This window comes from Pyrus communis, chromosome 5 (genome assembly GCF_041283825.1).
Source record: "Pyrus communis isolate YQ-2024b chromosome 5, ASM4128382v1, whole genome shotgun sequence".
Taxonomy (NCBI): Eukaryota; Viridiplantae; Streptophyta; class Magnoliopsida; order Rosales; family Rosaceae; genus Pyrus; species Pyrus communis.
Window position 1 is genome coordinate 233113 of NC_142569.1, and position 19291 is coordinate 252403.

At 38.3% G+C, this 19291-nt stretch overlaps 3 protein-coding genes across 4 annotated transcripts; 2 read left to right on the top strand and 1 right to left on the bottom strand.

Annotated features, from left to right (window-relative positions):
• Positions 1 to 379: 379 nt before the first annotated feature.
• On the top strand, positions 380 to 2354 carry LOC137726304 (Heavy metal transport/detoxification superfamily protein). Its single transcript, XM_068465219.2, has 3 exons — positions 380 to 813; positions 1218 to 1299; positions 1438 to 2354. The coding sequence occupies exons 1-3, from the start codon at positions 796 to 798 to the stop codon at positions 2088 to 2090; spliced, it is 753 nt and encodes a 250-aa protein (XP_068321320.1). The 5' UTR covers positions 380 to 795; the 3' UTR covers positions 2091 to 2354.
• Positions 2355 to 2919: 565 nt separating this feature from the next.
• SVR7 (pentatricopeptide (PPR) repeat-containing protein) lies at positions 2920 to 5812 on the top strand. Its single transcript, XM_068464501.2, has one exon. It carries the CDS (start codon positions 3479 to 3481, stop codon positions 5606 to 5608), a length of 2130 nt encoding a protein of 709 aa, XP_068320602.1. The 5' UTR covers positions 2920 to 3478; the 3' UTR covers positions 5609 to 5812.
• Positions 5813 to 13905: 8093 nt separating this feature from the next.
• On the bottom strand, positions 13906 to 17794 carry MAP70-5 (microtubule-associated proteins 70-5). 2 transcript variants are annotated; one of them, XM_068465806.2, is made up of 11 exons: positions 17379 to 17794; positions 16678 to 16763; positions 16490 to 16555; positions 16208 to 16378; positions 15949 to 16119; positions 15710 to 15865; positions 15438 to 15584; positions 15282 to 15353; positions 14589 to 15182; positions 14328 to 14494; positions 13906 to 14225 (listed from the first exon to the last, which is right to left on the bottom strand). In XM_068465806.2, the coding sequence occupies exons 1-11, from the start codon at positions 17494 to 17496 to the stop codon at positions 14207 to 14209; spliced, it is 1767 nt and encodes a 588-aa protein (XP_068321907.2). In that variant the 5' UTR covers positions 17497 to 17794; the 3' UTR covers positions 13906 to 14206. The 2 variants fall into 2 exon arrangements, with proteins under 2 accessions (XP_068321907.2, XP_088549644.1); XM_088693518.1 differs by having other exon boundaries at positions 14343 to 14494; positions 17379 to 17752.
• Between the last annotated feature and the right edge of the window lie 1497 nt (positions 17795 to 19291).

The window sequence follows — 19291 nt, forward strand, 5'->3', positions numbered from 1 at the left end:
ACTTTTAATGATGACAATATAAGATGGATTGCAATTATGGTTTACCAGTTGCATCGAATTACCAGAAGTTTCTTCACCGGTTTAGATTAACAAACCAAATTTCAAGATGGGTGGCAGCTGGTACTTAGATCTAGGGACAATTGGAGGAATTTCCATGTGCCATGTGGGGGTGCATGATCCATAATTATCGACCTTGGAATATAGTTTATTTCAATAAACTTGATGATCATGAAATAATATTGGCAGTTATCCTCCACACCAAACTCTCTGTACTTTAATAATTATAATTAGCTAGCTTAGGATGTAATTTTACTTTTGATACTGGAATCATGATGAATCATTTACTTAAGCTGATATTGGCAGGACGTTGGAAAAAAGTATGGAATGTGAGGTGGGTGAATCGAAGCCTGAATCAAGGCCAGCACATGGATATGCAAAAAACTTGCAACTTTTAGCGATCATTAGAAAGCCACTACCTTCATATAACGACAACCCTCAATCGTCATACCAAGAAATCAATCTTCCAATGTCGACGTGTTCGCATGTCATTGGCCATTTGTGGACAGAACTATTGTGCTCTCTCTCTCTCTCTCACTCACTCTTTCTTAAGAAGCAATTTGTCATAATTCTTCAATCAAATATTCCTCTCTTCGTCTCTTTCCCTTTGCTTTATAGTTTGTTCCACCGAATTGTATAGATATAAAAGTTGGTTCACTGAGGGCAGTCCCATTCAGTCATTTTCGTTGAGAGGTTCTGGTTCAGATCTGAGCCTGAAAGCATCCGCTACTCGCTGCAATGGGGGAAAAGGAAAAGGTACGTAATATTTGGTAAAGTTTATGTTCTTTTCTCATTTTTCTTCTTCTAACCCAATGATGATTTGCATGGCTAAAACTAAGAGACTTTAAGCTCTTATTTGTTTTTTGTGGTTCCTATTTTTTTTTATATCCTGATAAGAATCCCAAGTCCTCTGCTCTGCTATTTAATTTATTGTTTTTGGCTCTCGCGCTCTCTCTCTCTGTTCTTGATTTTGCCACATACTATTTCACCATGATTCTTCCCTGTCAGTCAGAACCTGATTCTGCAGCAGCACTACATTCCACTTCTTGTTGTCTACACTTCTGCACAACAATCTTCTGTATATTATATGAATTTTTTTGTCCATCTTTGGTTAATATATATACAATTTTTTTCATTAATATTAAAAATGGGTAATTCAGGTTACGACTATGGTGCTGAAGGTGGATCTTGGGTGTCACAAATGCTATAAGAAGGTCAAAAAAGTTCTCTGTAAATTCCCTCGTGAGTCTCTCTTCTCCTTGAGTTGTCTATAATTACTAGATGAGCAACCGAGTTAAAGTTCTTTCTTTTTGGGAAGCTAAGATTAATTTTGGATAAAACGTAAACTGAGTAAATAAAATGTGTGTTTGTGAACAAGAGAAATACGAGACCAGATATACGACGAGAAGGAAAACCGAGTGGTGATCAAAGTGGTATGCTGTAGTCCAGAAAAGATAAGGGACAAGATTTGCTGCAAAGGTGGAGGTGCCATAAAAAGCATCGAGATCAAAGAGCCAGAGAAGCCCAAGCCACCGCCGGCTGAGAAACCCAAAGAGCCCGAAAAACCTAAACCGGCTGAAAAACCCAAAGAGCCCGAAAAACCTAAACCGGCTGCGAAACCCAAAGAGCCCGAAAAACCTAATCCGCCTGAAAAACCCAAAGACCCCGAAAAACCTAAACCGGCAGAGAAACCCAAAGAGCCCGAAAAACCTAAACCGGTAGAGAAACCCAAGGAACCTGAAAAACCTAAATCTGCACCGCCACCGGCGGAGCCAGTGAAGCCTTCTCCTCCTGTTGTGCCAGGGTACCCACCGCCTGTCCAAGTAAACGCGTGTTGTATGGATTGTTACCAGGGGCATCCAGGTGGGCCATGCTACAGTGGTTATGGCGGTGGGCCTGCCCCATACATACAATATGATGGTTACTATGGAAGGCCTGTGTATGACAGTTACGGCGGGGGCAACAGGAGCTATTGTGTTACCCGCCCTGACTGTTTCAGTGAAGAAAATCCCTCAGCTTGCACAGTCATGTAAATCATGGATCATCTTCTTTGGACCGGGACGTCTTGTTCAATCTTGGATTAATATTTTAGCAGTCTTTGTTGGTTTAATATTTAATATTATAAGAGGGCCATATTGTTAAGTGAATAATAAAGTTGGTTGATGATGTTGGTGGTCAAGTCACAATCACGTATATCTGTTCATTATATAATTGATTATCTAGAGATAGAAAGGCATCATGAAGATGAAGTTGTTGGCTGCTACAATGTTCAATGAAATAAAAGTTTCCATTTCACATTCCCTTATTTGTCCATGCTTTCTTATTAGTTATTCTCTAATTGGTGTGACTAGTTGAATCGAGAGGAGTGAGAATTAGGATTTTCATTCCAATTGTTTACTAAAACTCGTGTGTAAAAATATAAATTTAGATATTAAGCCGGTGTTTAACCCATAATCCAATTTCTTACTCCAATTTTTATTACGAGTAATAAAAGGATTAAGATTAGAGAGTTAATTAATTATGTTGATAAAGAGGATAAAACTTAAAACTGGGTGGGAAGTTGATAATATATGGGCGGTGAGCGCATAGGATTGGCAAGTCTATTCATCTTCATCCACATGATTGTATCATTGTTCTCAATCCACACATTTCGTTCAAACACATTAGTTTCTATAACAACCCTCGATCCGTCATCCCCACCCCTCCATTGTCGGCAACACGAGAGGGATTGATATGTGTATACAAAAATCGGCAAAAGCCAAAAGCCGACAAGTCTAATCCAACACCAACTTTGTATTTGGGCTAGTACCGTTTCTGCAAAGCCCATCATAAAGCATCATTCAGTTTAAAAACTCATAAAAAATGATTTTACAATAAGTGGTAATTTGTTTTGGTGATTAAGATCTTCTTCTTTATTTTATTAATGTTCAAAACTCTTTCCCCTATCATATAGTATAGAATTTTGTTTGTATTAAAAAAACTCAATCATTACATTTTCTGGAATAGTCGTGAGCTATGCCATATGTTTTACACCGTAAAAGGACTATTCCAGAAAAGCTTTTGTATTAAAAAAACTCAATCATTACATCACTTTGGCAAAAAAGCTTTTGAACATTTAGACCTGTAAAAGGACGATCAGATTGCTATGAAAAAGCTTAGAACAGATTCCTTGAGGTCATTATAAGCCTTTTTGAACCAACTTTTAACATAATCGTAAAGCTCTTGGAAATTCAAGTTGGGCTTCGGAAATTTCCCGTTCCCGGAAAATCACTTCCAGGCCCGCTATGAAATATTGGAAGGTCCATAAACTCATAAGGCTAATATGGTAAATTAAGTCTCCCTCTATCCCTTCTTGGAACGCAAAGCAAAAGAAAGCCCCTCCTCGCAGACAGGGTGAGGTTAACACTTGCAGAGAGGGAAAATGGCTTATCACTTATGCTCTTCGCCCTCTTCTCTCTTCCACAACCCCCGAACTCCCTCCCGCTCTCTCCCTTTTCCTTCCCCGACTAATTTTCGACTCAGAAGCTCTGCAATTCACACCCACGGACTCAGTTGTCCTCCGCTACAATTTCAGTCAACAACCTCTCTGCAAATACACCATGTTTCGTTGCAAGACCCGGTTGCACAAGAAGCCCAGAGCCCTAAAGACTCAGAAATTGAAAGTCGTCAGAGCCCAGATGGAAATTCCGGGTCTTTGTCGAAAAGCTACGTCTGGGTTAATCCCAGGAGCCCCAGAGCTTCACAGCTGCGGCAGAAGTCCTACGATTCCAGGTACGCTTCTTTGGTGAAAGTAGCTGAGTATTTGAACTCTTGTACTCCGAATGAAAGTGATGTTTCTGAAGCTTTAAGGGGTTTAGGGGATAATATTTTGGAACAAGACGCTGTGGTTGTTCTTAATAACATGAACAATCCGGAAAATGCTTTGCTTGCGCTTAACTACTTTCACAAGAGATTGAAACCCAAGAGGGAGGTGATTTTGTACAATGTGACTTTGAAAGTGTGTAGGAAGGGTAAGGATTTGGATAGAGCAGAGAAGCTGTTCGATCACCTACTCCAGAGGGGTGTTAAACCCGATAATGTTACCTTTTCGACTATGATTAGTTGTGCTAGGATGTGTTCTTTGCCTGATAAGGCTGTGGAGTGGTTTGAGAAGATGCCCAGTTTTGGGTGTAATCCGGATGATGTTACCTATTCGGCTATGATTGACGCCTATGGGCGTGCCGGTAAGGTTGAAATGGCTTTCAGTTTATATGACCGAGCTAGGACTGAGAAGTGGCGCATCGATCCCGTGACGTTTTCTACATTGATCAAAATTCACGGGCAATCGGGGAATTTTGATGGGTGCTTGAATGTTTATGAGGAAATGAAAGCTATAGGGGCTAAGCCAAACTTGGTTATTTATAACACTTTGTTGGATGCCATGGGAAGAGCTAGGAGGCCTTGGCAGGCCAAGAAAATTTACCGAGAGATGATCAGCAGAGAGCTTTCACCAAATTGGGTGACCTATGCGTCTCTTTTAAGGGCCTATGGTAGAGCTCGCTACAGTGATGATGCTCTTAATGTTTATAAAGAGATGAAGGAGAAGGGACTGGAGTTAAATGTAATTCTTTATAATACCCTTTTAGCTATGTGTGCTGATGTTGGTTACACTGACGAAGCCGTTGACATTTTTGAAGAAATGAAGAGTTCTGAAACTTTGAAGCCCGACAGTTGGACCTTTTCATCCATGATCACCGTATATTCCTGTAGCGGGAAAGTCACAGAGGCAGAAGCAACATTGAATGAGATGTTGGAGGCTGGTTTTGAGCCTAATATCTTTATTTTGACATCACTCATCCAATGCTACGGGAAGGCAAAACGCACTGATGACGTTGTTAGGATATTCAATCAACTCCTAGATTTGGGTATAACACCAGATGAGCGTTTCTGTGGTTGTCTCCTGAATGTGATGACTCAAACACCAAAGGAAGAACTTTGCAAGCTTGCCAATTGCATTGAGAGGGCTGATGAAAAACTAGGGTATGTGGTAAGACTTTTGGTGGAGAAGCAAGACAGTAGTGAAAACTTCAAGAACGAAGCATCAGAACTTTTCAACTCAATCGGTTCGGATGTAAAGAAAGCTTATTGTAATTGCCTGATTGATCTTTGTGTGAACCTCGATCTATTGGAGAGAGCCTGTGAGCTACTAGACTTGGGGATTACACTTCAGATATACATAGGTTTACAGTCAAGGTCTCAAACCCAGTGGTCTCTGTATCTCAAAGGTCTGTCTCTTGGGGCTGCTCTGACTGCATTACATGTTTGGATCAATGACCTGTCTCAGGTATTGGACTCTGCTGAGGAGCTTCCGCCGTTGCTTGGAATCAATACTGGACATGGGAAACATAAGTATTCAGACAAGGGTCTGGCGAGTGTATTTGAGTCCCATTTGAAGGAATTAAATGCTCCATTCCATGAGGCCCCAGACAAGGCTGGCTGGTTTTTGACAACAAAGGTTGCAATCAAGTCATGGTTGGAGTCTAGGAGTTCATCTGAGTTAGTTACTGCTTAGACTTGGGCTGTTTAGTTTACTGACAAAGCTCATCACACTGAAATGTAACATCAAAAACTGGTATGTGCTGCTTCTCAGTTTTCTATTTATATGTTTCTGAAGTTTTCTCTCGGCGTAGAGAACAGTTTTGTACCATTAGAATTCAACTATGAAATCTACTTTCACTAGTCTTATAGAGTTAATGAAGTTCTTAGGATTCTTGCATCTTACTCGGTAGTAATGTACCTATATATGTGCTTTGATTTGAGCAATGTTATCAATTGGATCCAGTTAAAGCATTGTTAAATGAATTCTAAGAAATCGAATAAGTGAAAAAAAGCCCGCTTCCTTTTGCATGTTACGGAAGTTCTGAAAATTCCTTTCGATCTAAGCCATTCTGGAGGTATTGCGACACGAGAATGGCAAGGGGTACAAAACAAGTGCATTGTTCAAACTCGTGTTACCATCCAACCTATATGAAAGGGCAATTGGCAATTTGGCATTTTCACAGACTGAAGCGACCTTAGGTGCTTACTTTATGAGGCTTATTTCCGTTAGTATCATTCTCTAGATACAGGGCATGTTATTTGCTTGGGATAGGATCATTTAGGAAGTTGATCTTCTGCAACTCTTTTGGTTGAAATCAAGAGCCAAAGCTTGCTTGTGGCTAGTTGACTCAGGCTTCCTGTGTGATTCGATTCGAGGCCTTATTTACATGATATATTTAACAAAGACATCAAACATCTAGTTAAGTTCAACATTTTTTTGGAGTTGACATTTAATACTTTTAATATAAACTTTTTGTTGAGGCTGTGATGCAACGAACAATCTCTCCCCAGACCATTGACTTTGAGGTACTTAGATTATATATCATAACTAAAGTAGCAGTGTCATGTCTTGCACGTCAAATTGCCTCCCATGTGAAATGATCGAAGCTACACAACACTATAAATTCGATGAGAGTCCGAAATTCCTAATTCATCACTTGTATTCTCTCTGCAAAGCCAAACAATGGGAAGCTGCATAAAAGTTGTGTTCCATCCGCGCCAAGACCAAAAGAAAATTAATGTAGTAGTCTACAGGGGCAGAGAACACAAATTCAAAGCCTCAACACCCGTTCAAGCAATCACATCAGTCCCTTACACTGGCTACAAGCTGGTACACAACGCCCGACCGTATACGCCATGGGCACCTGACACCACGCTAGAACTCGGTGAGGTTTACCATCTCGTGCCAGACCTTTCAAGAAGGGATGTGATATCCATATACTTCATTTTACTTCTCACACAATTTTTTAATTTTCGATCGTCAGATTGGATGAATTGAAAAAAATCAACGGACAGAAATTACCAAGAGGTGTGAGAGAAGTAAAATGAAATATGTGGATAGCACACCCCTTCAAGAATAGTAGAACAGACTTTCTAGGTACCATAATGGGTATTCATATACGTGAAAGTTCCATCAATCTAAAAATTCAACATCCTTGTATAGTTACTAGTGAATAAGAGGACTAAATGTGTAAAATAAAATACTACAAAAACAAATATGTAAGTGGTTGGTTTCATTCCATTTAGGACAATATGTAAAGTTAAAAAATAAAAACAAAATAATTATCAAACGATTTTTTAGTTGAACTTAATAGTTTTCGGATTATTTTTTTATTTATCAAGGAGTTTTCAAATATTGGTTTTGAGTTTTTAGTTTTCATTTTCATTTTCATTTTTTTTTCTAAATTGAAAGTAGTTATTGATATCAAGCCATGGATTTGTCAATTGCCTACTCTGATCCAAAAAGTACACAATTTTTACCTTTTGTTTTTGTGCTTTGATAAATATAAATATAGCTTGAATATCATTGGTAATGATAGAAACTGGTGTTCGTTTTATTGATGTTTTTCTAATGATAAAATTTAGGTGGCTTCAATTTTCCAGGAACCAAAGAATTTGTGGGTTTTGGTTTTCTATTAACAAGAAACCCAAATTTTCTTTTAAATGTAAGGGGTAATGTTAGAAATTGTTGTTTCTCTACGTTAATAAGAAAATATTATTTGACAATTTGGTTTGAGAGACAAAATTTGACATAACACTTCATAATGTCATATCAATCATCAATTGTAATTTGACTGTTATAATTTGACATTTCTATTTGAGATGGTCCAACTCGTCATCTATAAAAACATAACTTAATGTTAGGCTTGGTATACAAGAAGAAAAGAATGCCACTAAAAAGGGCTATGATTACTTCAAGGATTACATGCATCAATTCCTATGACTTTGATCTTTTATGTTGTAGCCCTAAGTGTTGCGGCTGCTGCTGAGGTTCAACTGGTCTTGCAGGCCCTGGCTACGTTGAGCTTGATAATGATGAAGGTGTGATAATCGATAATGATGATGGTGATGATTTAGAAGGAGATGTCAATGATGAACTGGAGGAAATGAGGCAATAATGTCGATGATAATGACAATGGGTGATGAGTAGGAGTACTCGTTCGAATCGTTGGTTCTGTTTTAAATGATTTTGTCACTCGTATTGGTGTTGAGCAAATCCTCAATAATTCCACACTAGATGAGCGAGTGCGAGAATAGTTGGTGTGCCACCTGCTTACCAACAATATTCACCCTCCTTCTGGCTGCGTAAAGCCTGATGATGATGAAGGTGTAATAACCGATGATGATGATGATTTGGAAGAAGATTTTGATGGTGAAATGGAGGAAGATGCAATAATGTCGCTGATGATGACAATGGAGGACGAATTGTCATTTCCTTTCAAATAGTTGGTTACAGTCTGAATGGTTTTGTCACTTATATTGATGTTGAGCAAATCCTCAATAATGTTGCACTAGATGAATAAGGGCGAGATGAGTTAGTGCACCACTTGCTTACCAACAGTATCCACCTTACCGATCAGTATAACACTATATATGTTATGCAACAAGGTTTGGATGAGAAAATTGATATGACATTGGAAGAATTGCAGAATGAAATTTGTTGATTTGTAGAGCCAATTTCCACTATATAAAATGAGAGTTATATTGTACATAAATTCTTGTTTCTAGAGAGGTTATGGTTTGACATTCTCCTATAGTGAATGTGAAAGATCATTTTTTTTTTTTTATAAAAACAAGGTTTCCTTCACCTTTTATAGATATCATAGGCTAAGTAATGAGGCCCAAATATTAAGGCTTAATATATGGTACAACACGAGTCCCCCAAGTCTTCAGTCGAGAGAATCTTTTGGCTGGAGAATTCAAAGTGACTAGATGTCGTCGAGAGCCCGTCATTGGCATGAGGCTAGTAATGATGAAGGTGTGATAATTAATAATGATTTAGAAGGAGATGTCGATGATGAAATAGAGGGAAATAAAGCAATAATGTCGATGATGCTTACCAACAATATCTACCATCACAATCAGTATGACATTATATATATTGTGCAAAAAGGTTTGGATGAAGAAATTGATATGATGTTGGAATAATTGTAGGATGAAATTGGTTGGTTTCTTACCTCTGAACTTCTATGTATAATTGTAGCTGACCCTACACTTAACCCTAGATTGGTAGATGTCAATCCTATTTCATGCACAAAAACCAGTGGGTCCTAGGTTATAAACCATTGGGATATTACATAGTGTGAAGATGCAAATGAAGGCGTGATAATCAATGATGATGATTTGGAAGGAGATGTCGATGATGAAATAGAGGAAAATAAAGCAATAATGTCGATGATGATGACAACATAGGACGAGTAGGAGCACCCATTCAAATAGTTGGTTATGGTCTGATTGTTTTATGAGTAATGCTTATTCCTAGTAAGTTGTCATTTTCTGTATGTTTCAAGCAATTGAACTTAATTCTGTCTAAGTTGGTGCATAGAGATAAGGATGTCAAGTTAAAATCTAGCAACAAGGTTGAAAAACCTATGCATTTTGTCTCTTATACTGCAGCCATAGGAGTTGCAGTAGCTGCCGTGACAATGCCAGTTGGCCTTGTAGACCCTGCTGGCGCAGACCTTGATGATGATGAAGGTGTGCTAACAGATGAAGATGACGATGATGATTTGGAAGGGGACACCAATAATGAAATGGAAGAAGAGGAGGACGATAATGGTGATGATGGCAATGAGGGAGGAGTAGGAGTACCTGTTGAAATTGTTGGTTGTGGTATGCACGAGTTGGTCGCTCATATTGATCTTGAACAAGGCCCAAATGCTGCTATGCTTGATCAATGAGTGCAAGATGAGTTGGTTCGTTACCGACTTCCCAATCATATCCACCCTCTTGAGCACTATAACATTATTTATGTTGTGCAACAAGGTCTGCATCAAATCGATATGACATTAGAAGAAATGGAGGATCAAGTTGTTTGGTTTCTAGTCCTTATATTCCTCCGTGGAATTGTAGCCCAACCCATTCTTAACCCTATATGGGTAAATATCGTCACATATCATGGTCCAGACCACCAGGTTATAAACCAATTAGACATTAAACGGTGTGAAGATGCAGACGACATGCTGCTCGATCTAAAGTTGTTCTGGAACGATAGTTCAATATAATAGAGGTGGAGTTTCATTCAACTTGCATAATCGATTTACTGCTTCATCAAAATGACGAGCGAAATCTTGTTGAAGTTGGTGAAATCCAACATTGGATCATTGCAATTCAAAGAATATTGGAAATCCGTGTAACGATTGAGAACAACGGTGAACCTCCCTCCCTTGGCACCGGAGATAGTATGATTGTAGATTGAAGATTGATTGACTGACATGAAGTTTTTTGCGCAATAGTTTGATGATTTGAACGGCACAATAGTTTGATGATTTCGTTTTCTGCCAATAGTTTATCGACGATGATGAATGTGTGATAATTGATGATGATGATTTGGAAGGAGATGTCAATGGTGAAATGGAGGAAGATGCAATAATGTAGCTGATGATGACAATGGAGGAGGAGTAGGCATACCATTTCAAATAATTGGTGCGGTCTGAATGGTTTTGTCACTCAGATTGATGTTGAGCAAATCATCAATAATGTTGCACTAGATGAATGAGCGTGAGATGAGTTGGTGTACCACTTGCTTACCTACAATATCCACCTTATCGATCAATATAACATTATATATGTTGTGCAACAAGGTTTGGATGAGAAAATTGATATGACCTTGGAAGAATTACATGATGAAACTTGTTGGTTTGTAGAGCCGATTTTCACCATATAAAATGAGAGTTACAATGTACATAGAGGCTTGTTACTAGAGATGTTAGGGTTTGACATCCTCCTAAAGTGAGGGTGAAAGATCATTTTTTATAAAAACAAGGTTTCCTTCCCTTTTTATAGATATCATAGGCTAAGTAATGAGACCCAAATATTGAGGCTTAATATATGGTACAATATGAGTCATCCAAGTCTTCAATCGAGAGAATTTTTTGGCTGGAGACTTCAAAGTACTAGATGTCGTCGAGAGCCAGTCATTGGCATGAGGCTGGTAATGATGAAAGAGTGATAATTCTTGATGATTTGGAAGGAGATGCCGATGATGAAATAGAGGAAAATAAAGCAATAATGTTCGATAATGCTTACAATCAATATCCTCCATCCTAATCAGTATGACATTATATATATGGTGCAACAAGGTTTGGATGAGGAAATTGATATGATGTTGGAAGAATTGTAGGATGAAATTGGTTGGTTTCTTGTCTCTAAACTTCTACATATAATTGTAGCCGACCCCACACTTAACCCTAGATTGGTATATGTCATCATATTTCATGCACAAAAACTAGCAGGTCTTAGGTTATAAACCATTGGGATATTACGTAGTATGAAGATGAAAATGAAGGCGTGATAATCGATGATGATGACTTGGAAGGAGATGCCGATGATGAAATAGAGGAAAACAAAGCAATAATGTCGATGATGATGACAACGGGGACGAGTAGGAGCACCCGTTCCAATAGTTAGTTATGGTCTGATTGATTTGGTCACTCATATTGATGTTGAGTAAATCCCCAATGATGCTACACTAGATGAGCGAGTGTGAGATGAGTTGGTGCGCTTACCAACAATATCCATCCTCTCGATCAGTATGACATTATATATGTTGTGCAATAAAGTTTGGGGGTGAGGAAATTGATATGAAGTTGGAATAATTACATAATGAAATTGGTTGGCTTCTTGTCTTTTAACTTCTACGTAGAACTGTAGCTGAACCCACGCTTAACCCTAGATTGTTAGGCGTCATCCTATTTCATGCACAAAACCAATGAGCCCTAGGTTATAAACCATTGAGATATTACGTAGTGTGAAGATGCAGATGACCTGTTGATCAAGTTGAGAGCAGTTATGGAACAAGAGTTTAACAATATCTTGGAGGGGGCATATCATTCAACTTACATCATTTGTCTACCGCTTTATATGAAGAGAAGTCTTGTAGAAGTCAGTGAAATCGAACCTTGGCTCCTTGTAATCCAAATGATAAGGAAAGTCCATGCAATAGTTTAAAATGACAATAATAATGATGGATCTCCCCCTAGCCCCGGAGATAGTATTGTTGAATAAGAGTTTAACATATCTTATAAAGTATCATGCAACATATTCTCTTGTTTTTAATAACATGAATATACCCTAAACCATCAATAACATGACATGTTAAAATTATTATACTACTGATTCAGACGATAAGTTTTACATAAAATAAAATAAAAAAATAAAAACTAATGAAAATGGCTTGACAACTTTAAGTTTTAACGATAAGGACAAAATAAAGGGTAAAGTGAATAGTATCATAATTGACTTTTTAGTGTAAAAATGTGATTTTTTGTTAAAGTGAACAGTACTGGTAACCTGACTTGAGCAATTTCTGGTCGTTTACTAATGGCTTTAAGGAGAGAATATCTGGTTTGAGGTTTATAACTACAAATGCTGATGATGAAATTGAGAAACCAACAAAATACAATGTTTATTATTCTATAGGAGATCTGAAAGACACTAGCATTCGAACAATTACTATTTACTAAGGCAATAATTATCTTTGCCTAATTGCCTGGGCAATTATTACCTTGGTAATGTGGGAGTGCTCTTATACCAATTGATCAGGATTATGTATCCATCTCATGATACACGAATTCAAATAAACTTAGAAATATGGAGAGTGTTTTTTTTGTCAGGCCACAAACAGAAAAACTACATGAGAAACCTTTACAAAGAATATTACTACCCTAAGGTGAAAGTAACTTAAATGAGACAAGTATGCTACTACCATCACGTTTTGATGCGAGCACTCGATTTTGATCCCACTTTACTCCTTGAAACGTAAAGCCGTCATTTTGTTCCATAAAACTCCATTTCGATACCACTTTACACTGAAACTCAAAAGTAACCTTAAAATGTTTTATAAAGACAAAATATAAAATGTTTTATAACATAAGTGCCACGATGGTTGTCTGGTCCATTAATAGATATATAACAATAGTACACAATAGATTCATAACGTAAAGGAATTAACTTGGCTCAACAATTCCTCCTCAAGATCATTTTACGTAAAAAAAATGTTAATAAAATATAAGATGGTTTAGTCATCGGTGTCACATCCCGGCCCGGGGGGCGGATCACTTCCCGGGCCCACTCCACCACCGTAGCACGATATTGTCCGCTTTGGGCCCCGACCACGCCCTCACGGTTTTGTTTCTGGGAACTCACACAAGAACTTCCCGATGGGTCACCCATCTTGGGAATGCTCTCGCGCGCTACTCGCTTAACTTCGGAGTTCCCATGGAACCCGAAGCCAGTGAGCTCCCAAAAGGCCTCGTACTAGGTAGGGATGAGAATATACATATAAGGATCACTCCTCTGGGCGATGTGGGATGTCACAATCCACCCCCCTTAGGGGTCCGATGTCCTTGTCGGCACACACGCGGCCAGGGTTAGGCTCTGATACCAAATTGTCACATCTCGGCCCGGGGGACGGATCACTTCCTGGGCCCACTCCACCACCGTAGCACGATATTGTCCGCTTTGGGCCCCGACCACGCCCTCACGGTTTTGTTTCTGGGAACTCACACAAGAACTTCCCGATAGGTCACCCATCCTGGGAATGCTCTCGCGCGCTACTCGCTTAACTTCGGAGTTCCCATGGAACCCGAAGCCAGTGAGCTCCCAAAAGGCCTTGTACTAGGTAGGGATGATAATATACATATAAGGATCACTCCCCTGAGCGATGTGGGATGTCACAACCGGAATGTATAAAAACATATGGATCGATCATGTCAAAGAATTACAAAACGTCTATCTACTCGCTACTGTTCATTGACTGAATAATCTTACTTACAAAAAAAAAAGATCTTACTTTAAATTGATTTTCTTGTAATGATGACATTTACAGAGCAATGTATAATATGAACAATTCTAATTATAAACTTGAAGTTTCGTGAATCAATCACAAAGTATATTGAGGAGCAGCCAAGCCTTCTAATGTAAAATGAACTTTCGCATTTTCTTTATGTAGAATTCATCAAGCCTAGGTAAACACAATTAACACCAACCTAAAATGAACAAACTCATCACTCCTTTTAGGATCGTAATATTATTTCAAGTAGCTATTTCATTGGTGAATCCCTGCTTTCTTTCAAGATGCTTTTGCGACCCTACAAAAATTTCAAGATGCATTTGTTAAACATCATAATATTAGAAATTCACGATCAAATTAGCTGAAAAGGAGGAAACAAGGATACAATTGAGGCTCTTACAAATTTGTCACGCACCGTTTAGAGGAGTTTATATTTCTGCTCTTTTTGTTTTCATCCATATACTTGGCTGCTGCAGTTTCTTTATCTCTAGCCACTGCTTCTCTCTTCATTTTCTTGAACTCTACATCCATGGCTTTTGTCAGCGCATCCACCTTTTTCATCAGCATCTAAGAAAACAGTCGTAACATGCACTCAGTACATGAATGGTGGGAATAGACACAAATTAGGGGGTGCATGGGGGGAATATGTTGTTAATTTCACCTTTATTTCTTCATCTTTAGCATTCATATCGCTCTCCTTGGCTTCGCAATGCTTCCTTAAGTTTAGGACCTCCTTCTGAAGCCTATCGTAGAGAAACCCGGAGACCATATCCTCACTTTCAGGGTTGGTACTTATCTTGTTGTGCGAATCCTCATTGCCACCATCTGCAGCTTTAATGTCTGCGGCAGCAGTTTTATCATTGTTGTTTTCAGTATCAGTATTAGTATTTTCCTTCATTTCTGTGTTCTCCTTTTCACCGCTATCAACAACTTTACTTCTAGATGCCCATAAGCTTTTCTTCAACATATTTTCTCCAGAACCATATTTTTTTCTAAAGCTGGTCGCTCTTTTTAGCCCTCCAGCTGTTTCGTTGTCTGAATGTGGCTGTCGCTGTGGAGAGCTTCTACTGACAGTGGAACCCCGCGGCTGTGATGTCGATCTCTTTGCTGAACCACCGTTGCTTGTCAGAAATCCTAAGAAGTTACTAGATTTTTCAGGTTTTGGGGAACCACAAAATAAATTAGGATTACAGGAGAAGCTCGAAACATGCTTTAACCCTTCCTCGAGCGTCTTTAACCTCAACTTCATTTTTTCCTGATGTAACATTAGAATTGAAGAATGAAAGATTCAGGTGGATAAATGGCAAAGCATTTAGATGGAGTAACAAGAAGATTGCCAAGATTATATTTTCACCTTGAGTTGTGCTTCTGCCTTCGCTGTTCTGTCCGATATAGCTAGTTTGTCTCTCAACCGTTGCATCTCTCCCTGCATATGCAAAGCAATAATTGTCCTCAAATATTTTATTTTATAGTTTTTGGCATTTTCTTTTCTTTCCTGAACAGGAAATACCTGCATTAGTCTTCTCTCTTCCAGCCACTGTTTCACGGGCATAACTTTGTCGTTGTCATCCTTCCACTCATTAGCAATCACAGTTGCTACCCGGTTTGCTGAAACTTTAATTCTTGCTAGCTCTCTCTCCAGAGTTCTCTTCTCCTCCTGTGTAATTCCATGAGGCAACGGTTAGTACTTTGATTAATTTCCCAAATTCCAAAATTGTCGTGGAAGTAAATATGTTTTGTTTATGTCCCTTCAAATTAATCATATGTACCCATGAAACGTACATGTAATTCTTCTGCCTGTCGTTGGTAGTCACGAATAGCATTGGCTGCAGCCCCACCAGCTAAAACGGCCTCCTCAAGTTCCTGAATGGTTTGACTAAGCTTCTCAACCTCTAAAACCTTTTGGCGGTTTGTTTTTTCGAGGATTCTGTTTTCCTCCTGCATATGGTATATTGATTGGATTGAATACTCGTACTTAATTATTTTCGAGAAATGAAATAGGATCTGATGCAAAGTCATGCCTGGCAGATCTCAATCTGTCTCCTCAATTCGAAGTTTTGGTTCTGAACCTCTTCAACTATTAGAGCCCTTTCTAGTGCACTTTGCAATATCCGTTCTGCTTCAAGAAGAGCTGACTCTTTTGTCTTGGTAAGGCGTTCCAACGCCTTCTTATCCTCCTGAAGTGCCGCAATCTGAAAAGGTGAAAAGGGGAGGATAAATCCTTTCGGTGTGAGCAATCAAATGGGGTTAGTTTAGGGAATAATTCTCCTGAGTTTCTACCTGATTCTTGTAAATTTTGATTTCAGCTTCTAGAGGAGCAATGAAAGACTCGAGAGGAAGAGATTCATCGTCCCTTCGATTTGCATGTACCCTTCTAAGAGTTGATTCAGCAGCATATTGTGCAGCCAATGCATCTCTCTTCTCATCTATTAGTTTCTTGATTTCAAGATTCTGCATTTTATCATATTTGGTTTTGGACATGACATAGTAGGGTGATTACTGACAAAAGTTCATCAGACATAAGGATACCCGAAATTCGAAAATCTCAGTAATCAAACACACCTTGTGCTGGAGAAGACTTTCTGTGACTCGGTGTTTTTCGTCCAATTTCTGTACTTCATTTCTGAGCTGGAAAATGTAATAACGAAAAAGAAAAAAGGATTCAGTCGTTTTCTAATGAGTAAGTTCAATGTGTTTGTGCGTTTTCAGTGACTTGACATGTCTGTACATATTTCTTTCACTTTCAGTACCTCTTCTACAGCCTTATCCTTTTGAACTTCAGTAGCTCTGAGAGCCTTGATCTCACCATGAGCAATCCCCAACTCCCGACTCTTTTCTGCAAGTTGAATTTAACAAACTCGTATTAAATTTGTATTTTGAAGACTTTTTTTTGTTAACTTTTAGTAGAAGGAAAAAGCATATCATATACCAAGAGATTGAATTGGCAACTGCAGAACACCTAACTACAGAACCATCAAATCTTTTGACACCAGAGTCTTTGAGGCTAACAATTGTTCTTTGTATTCATAGTCCTTGTAAGGTATCGCATATATAACTAGACCAGTGGATCACCTTTTGAAAACATTGTTCATTCGAGGAATATAAAGAAAAGTTTACAGGACTATATATAACTAGACCAGTGGATCAACTTTTGAAAACAATGTTCATTCGAGGAATATGAAGAAAAGTTTAGGGGACTATATATGTACATAAAGATAAAGAATAAATAGAAAACAATAAGCTCAAGTCATTTTTCAGCACCCGGAATTTAGAAGTCAACATGTCTTTATTACTAGGTAAATATAGCTTTCTTATAAAACCCTATGCTCCTCCTATTGAAACTCAACTCCGTAAATAGCATTCAATATCATATATGAAAAACCAGTTCAGTTCACAGAAGAAGCAAAAATAGTCTGGAAAAAGTGCGAAAGCGGGAGGAGGAGAGAGGGACCTTTGAGTAGGTTGTGCATCCGATTGAGCTCTAACACAACAGGGTCTGGATGGACAAGGGACAGCTCATCTCCTCCAACTCCTCCAACTCCAAGTTGTTCTTCATCATAACCCGCCATTCCGATTTCCGATCGGCTTATGTTTTGCTAGGCAGTTTAGAAATAGATAGACAAAGAAAGAAAGAAAGAAAGAAAGAGCTGTAATCTCCAAAGCTTAGCTTAATTAGCGATGGATATTATTCAATGTGGGGGATTGAATGTGGTTTTTAATGAGTAGATGATGTGTGAGTTTTAAGGAATTGAGCGTAAAGAGTGGGATGATGAGATATGGACTTCCCTTGCTGGGAACCAACTTTTGGACATTCAAGTTAGAATCACAAATCTTAGCCCGGCCAAACCGGCTGTTATTCTTCCCTCCTAATTTTGACAGTAACGGTTACTTTTTAAACATGTACATACTATTAATTTTGAGGTTTATCTCTTAAATTTGATTTCCAACCGTTGTGATTTGTGATTGATGGTGACTCTTTGCAGCTGTGAATTCCTCATGTATAATTATATTTTAATCCAAGTGTTGCATTTATATTTTCCACCACCTAATCTATGATTATAATTACGTTTGGACCGTTCAAGGATTGACATACACCATATTGTTAATTAAAGAGTGATTAGTGCATCTGTTGGTGCCATTTGGTGCAACCTTCATCTGTTGAAGCGGTTTTTTTCTCTTTTATTATGTTGAAAGATCAACAACCAATAACAAGACATTGACCGATTGATCAATAAATCGATTAAAGTGTGCGACCCATCCATTAGATTAATTAGATTAAGCGGTGATATAAAATAGGTACCCTAAACTATGCAACGAAAAGAAAACATGTTAAAACCTCATTTTACAATGGTCCTCTGAAGTCGTTTGCAAATGATAACAAGTAAGGAAAATAATTAGGGATTGTCATGATCTAGCTACAAGATGGAAAGCTCTTGTTTTGGTGTAATTTAATTGCTTAAGCGCTAAAACTTGCTTAAACCTTGCCAACAATTTTACACTCATAATCTTTCCTTGCAAATAAATGATAAACGCCTTGAATATAGGCCAAGAAAATGAGGTAGTTGTGATGACCATGATGATGGCATGAGCTGAAAGGGACCAACTAAATTGGCTTGAACGAACAAACAAATTCCTATTCCTACAGAAAGTCTCCCTCGCATCTTTGCTTAAAAAATTATGATTAAGTTGGTAAATGTGGATTATAATCAGTTAATCAGGACAATGCGCCTGCTCTTAAGTTCGTATTTGAATCGCTTACTTAAATAAATTAGGCTCGTCTGCCCATATGGCAACCTTGGACATTTCCATAATTTTTTTGATCAGGCAACAAAGGGAAGATTTCACCTAAAAACACCCTTTTAAAAAAATGGAGAAGCACCAATGCCAAATGAGTAAATCCTTAATACAACCAAAACAGTCTAAAGGGTTGTTGATTAGCATATGATTTTGTGTGGAGTTTTGTTTTATGCGAATCATTTTTCAATTGAATTCTAACTCACTATGTTGTTGTGTGTTCCTTTCCTTTATTGGTTTGTAGACTTGGAGTAGGTAGATAGGTTCACAATATACTAGAGGATTGAAATTAATCAATTTTATACAATTTGGCATGGTATATGTAGAGAGTCTCAAGGTTGATTAGCCTTATTGCTGTGAGTTAAGTCAGTTGATTAAAGTAATGTGCCTTATCTTTTACAATTAAGTTTGAGTCTAATTTTCCGTAAATCAAAATATCGCTTTGTAAAATAAAATGTGGATTACCTCGGCTAAGGGTCAGGCTAAAGTGCTATTACAGATCCAAATTTTGGGTGAGCTCATAAGTCATAAACAAACAAGGGCCGAAAGTATGAACAAGTCGGGTGCGGG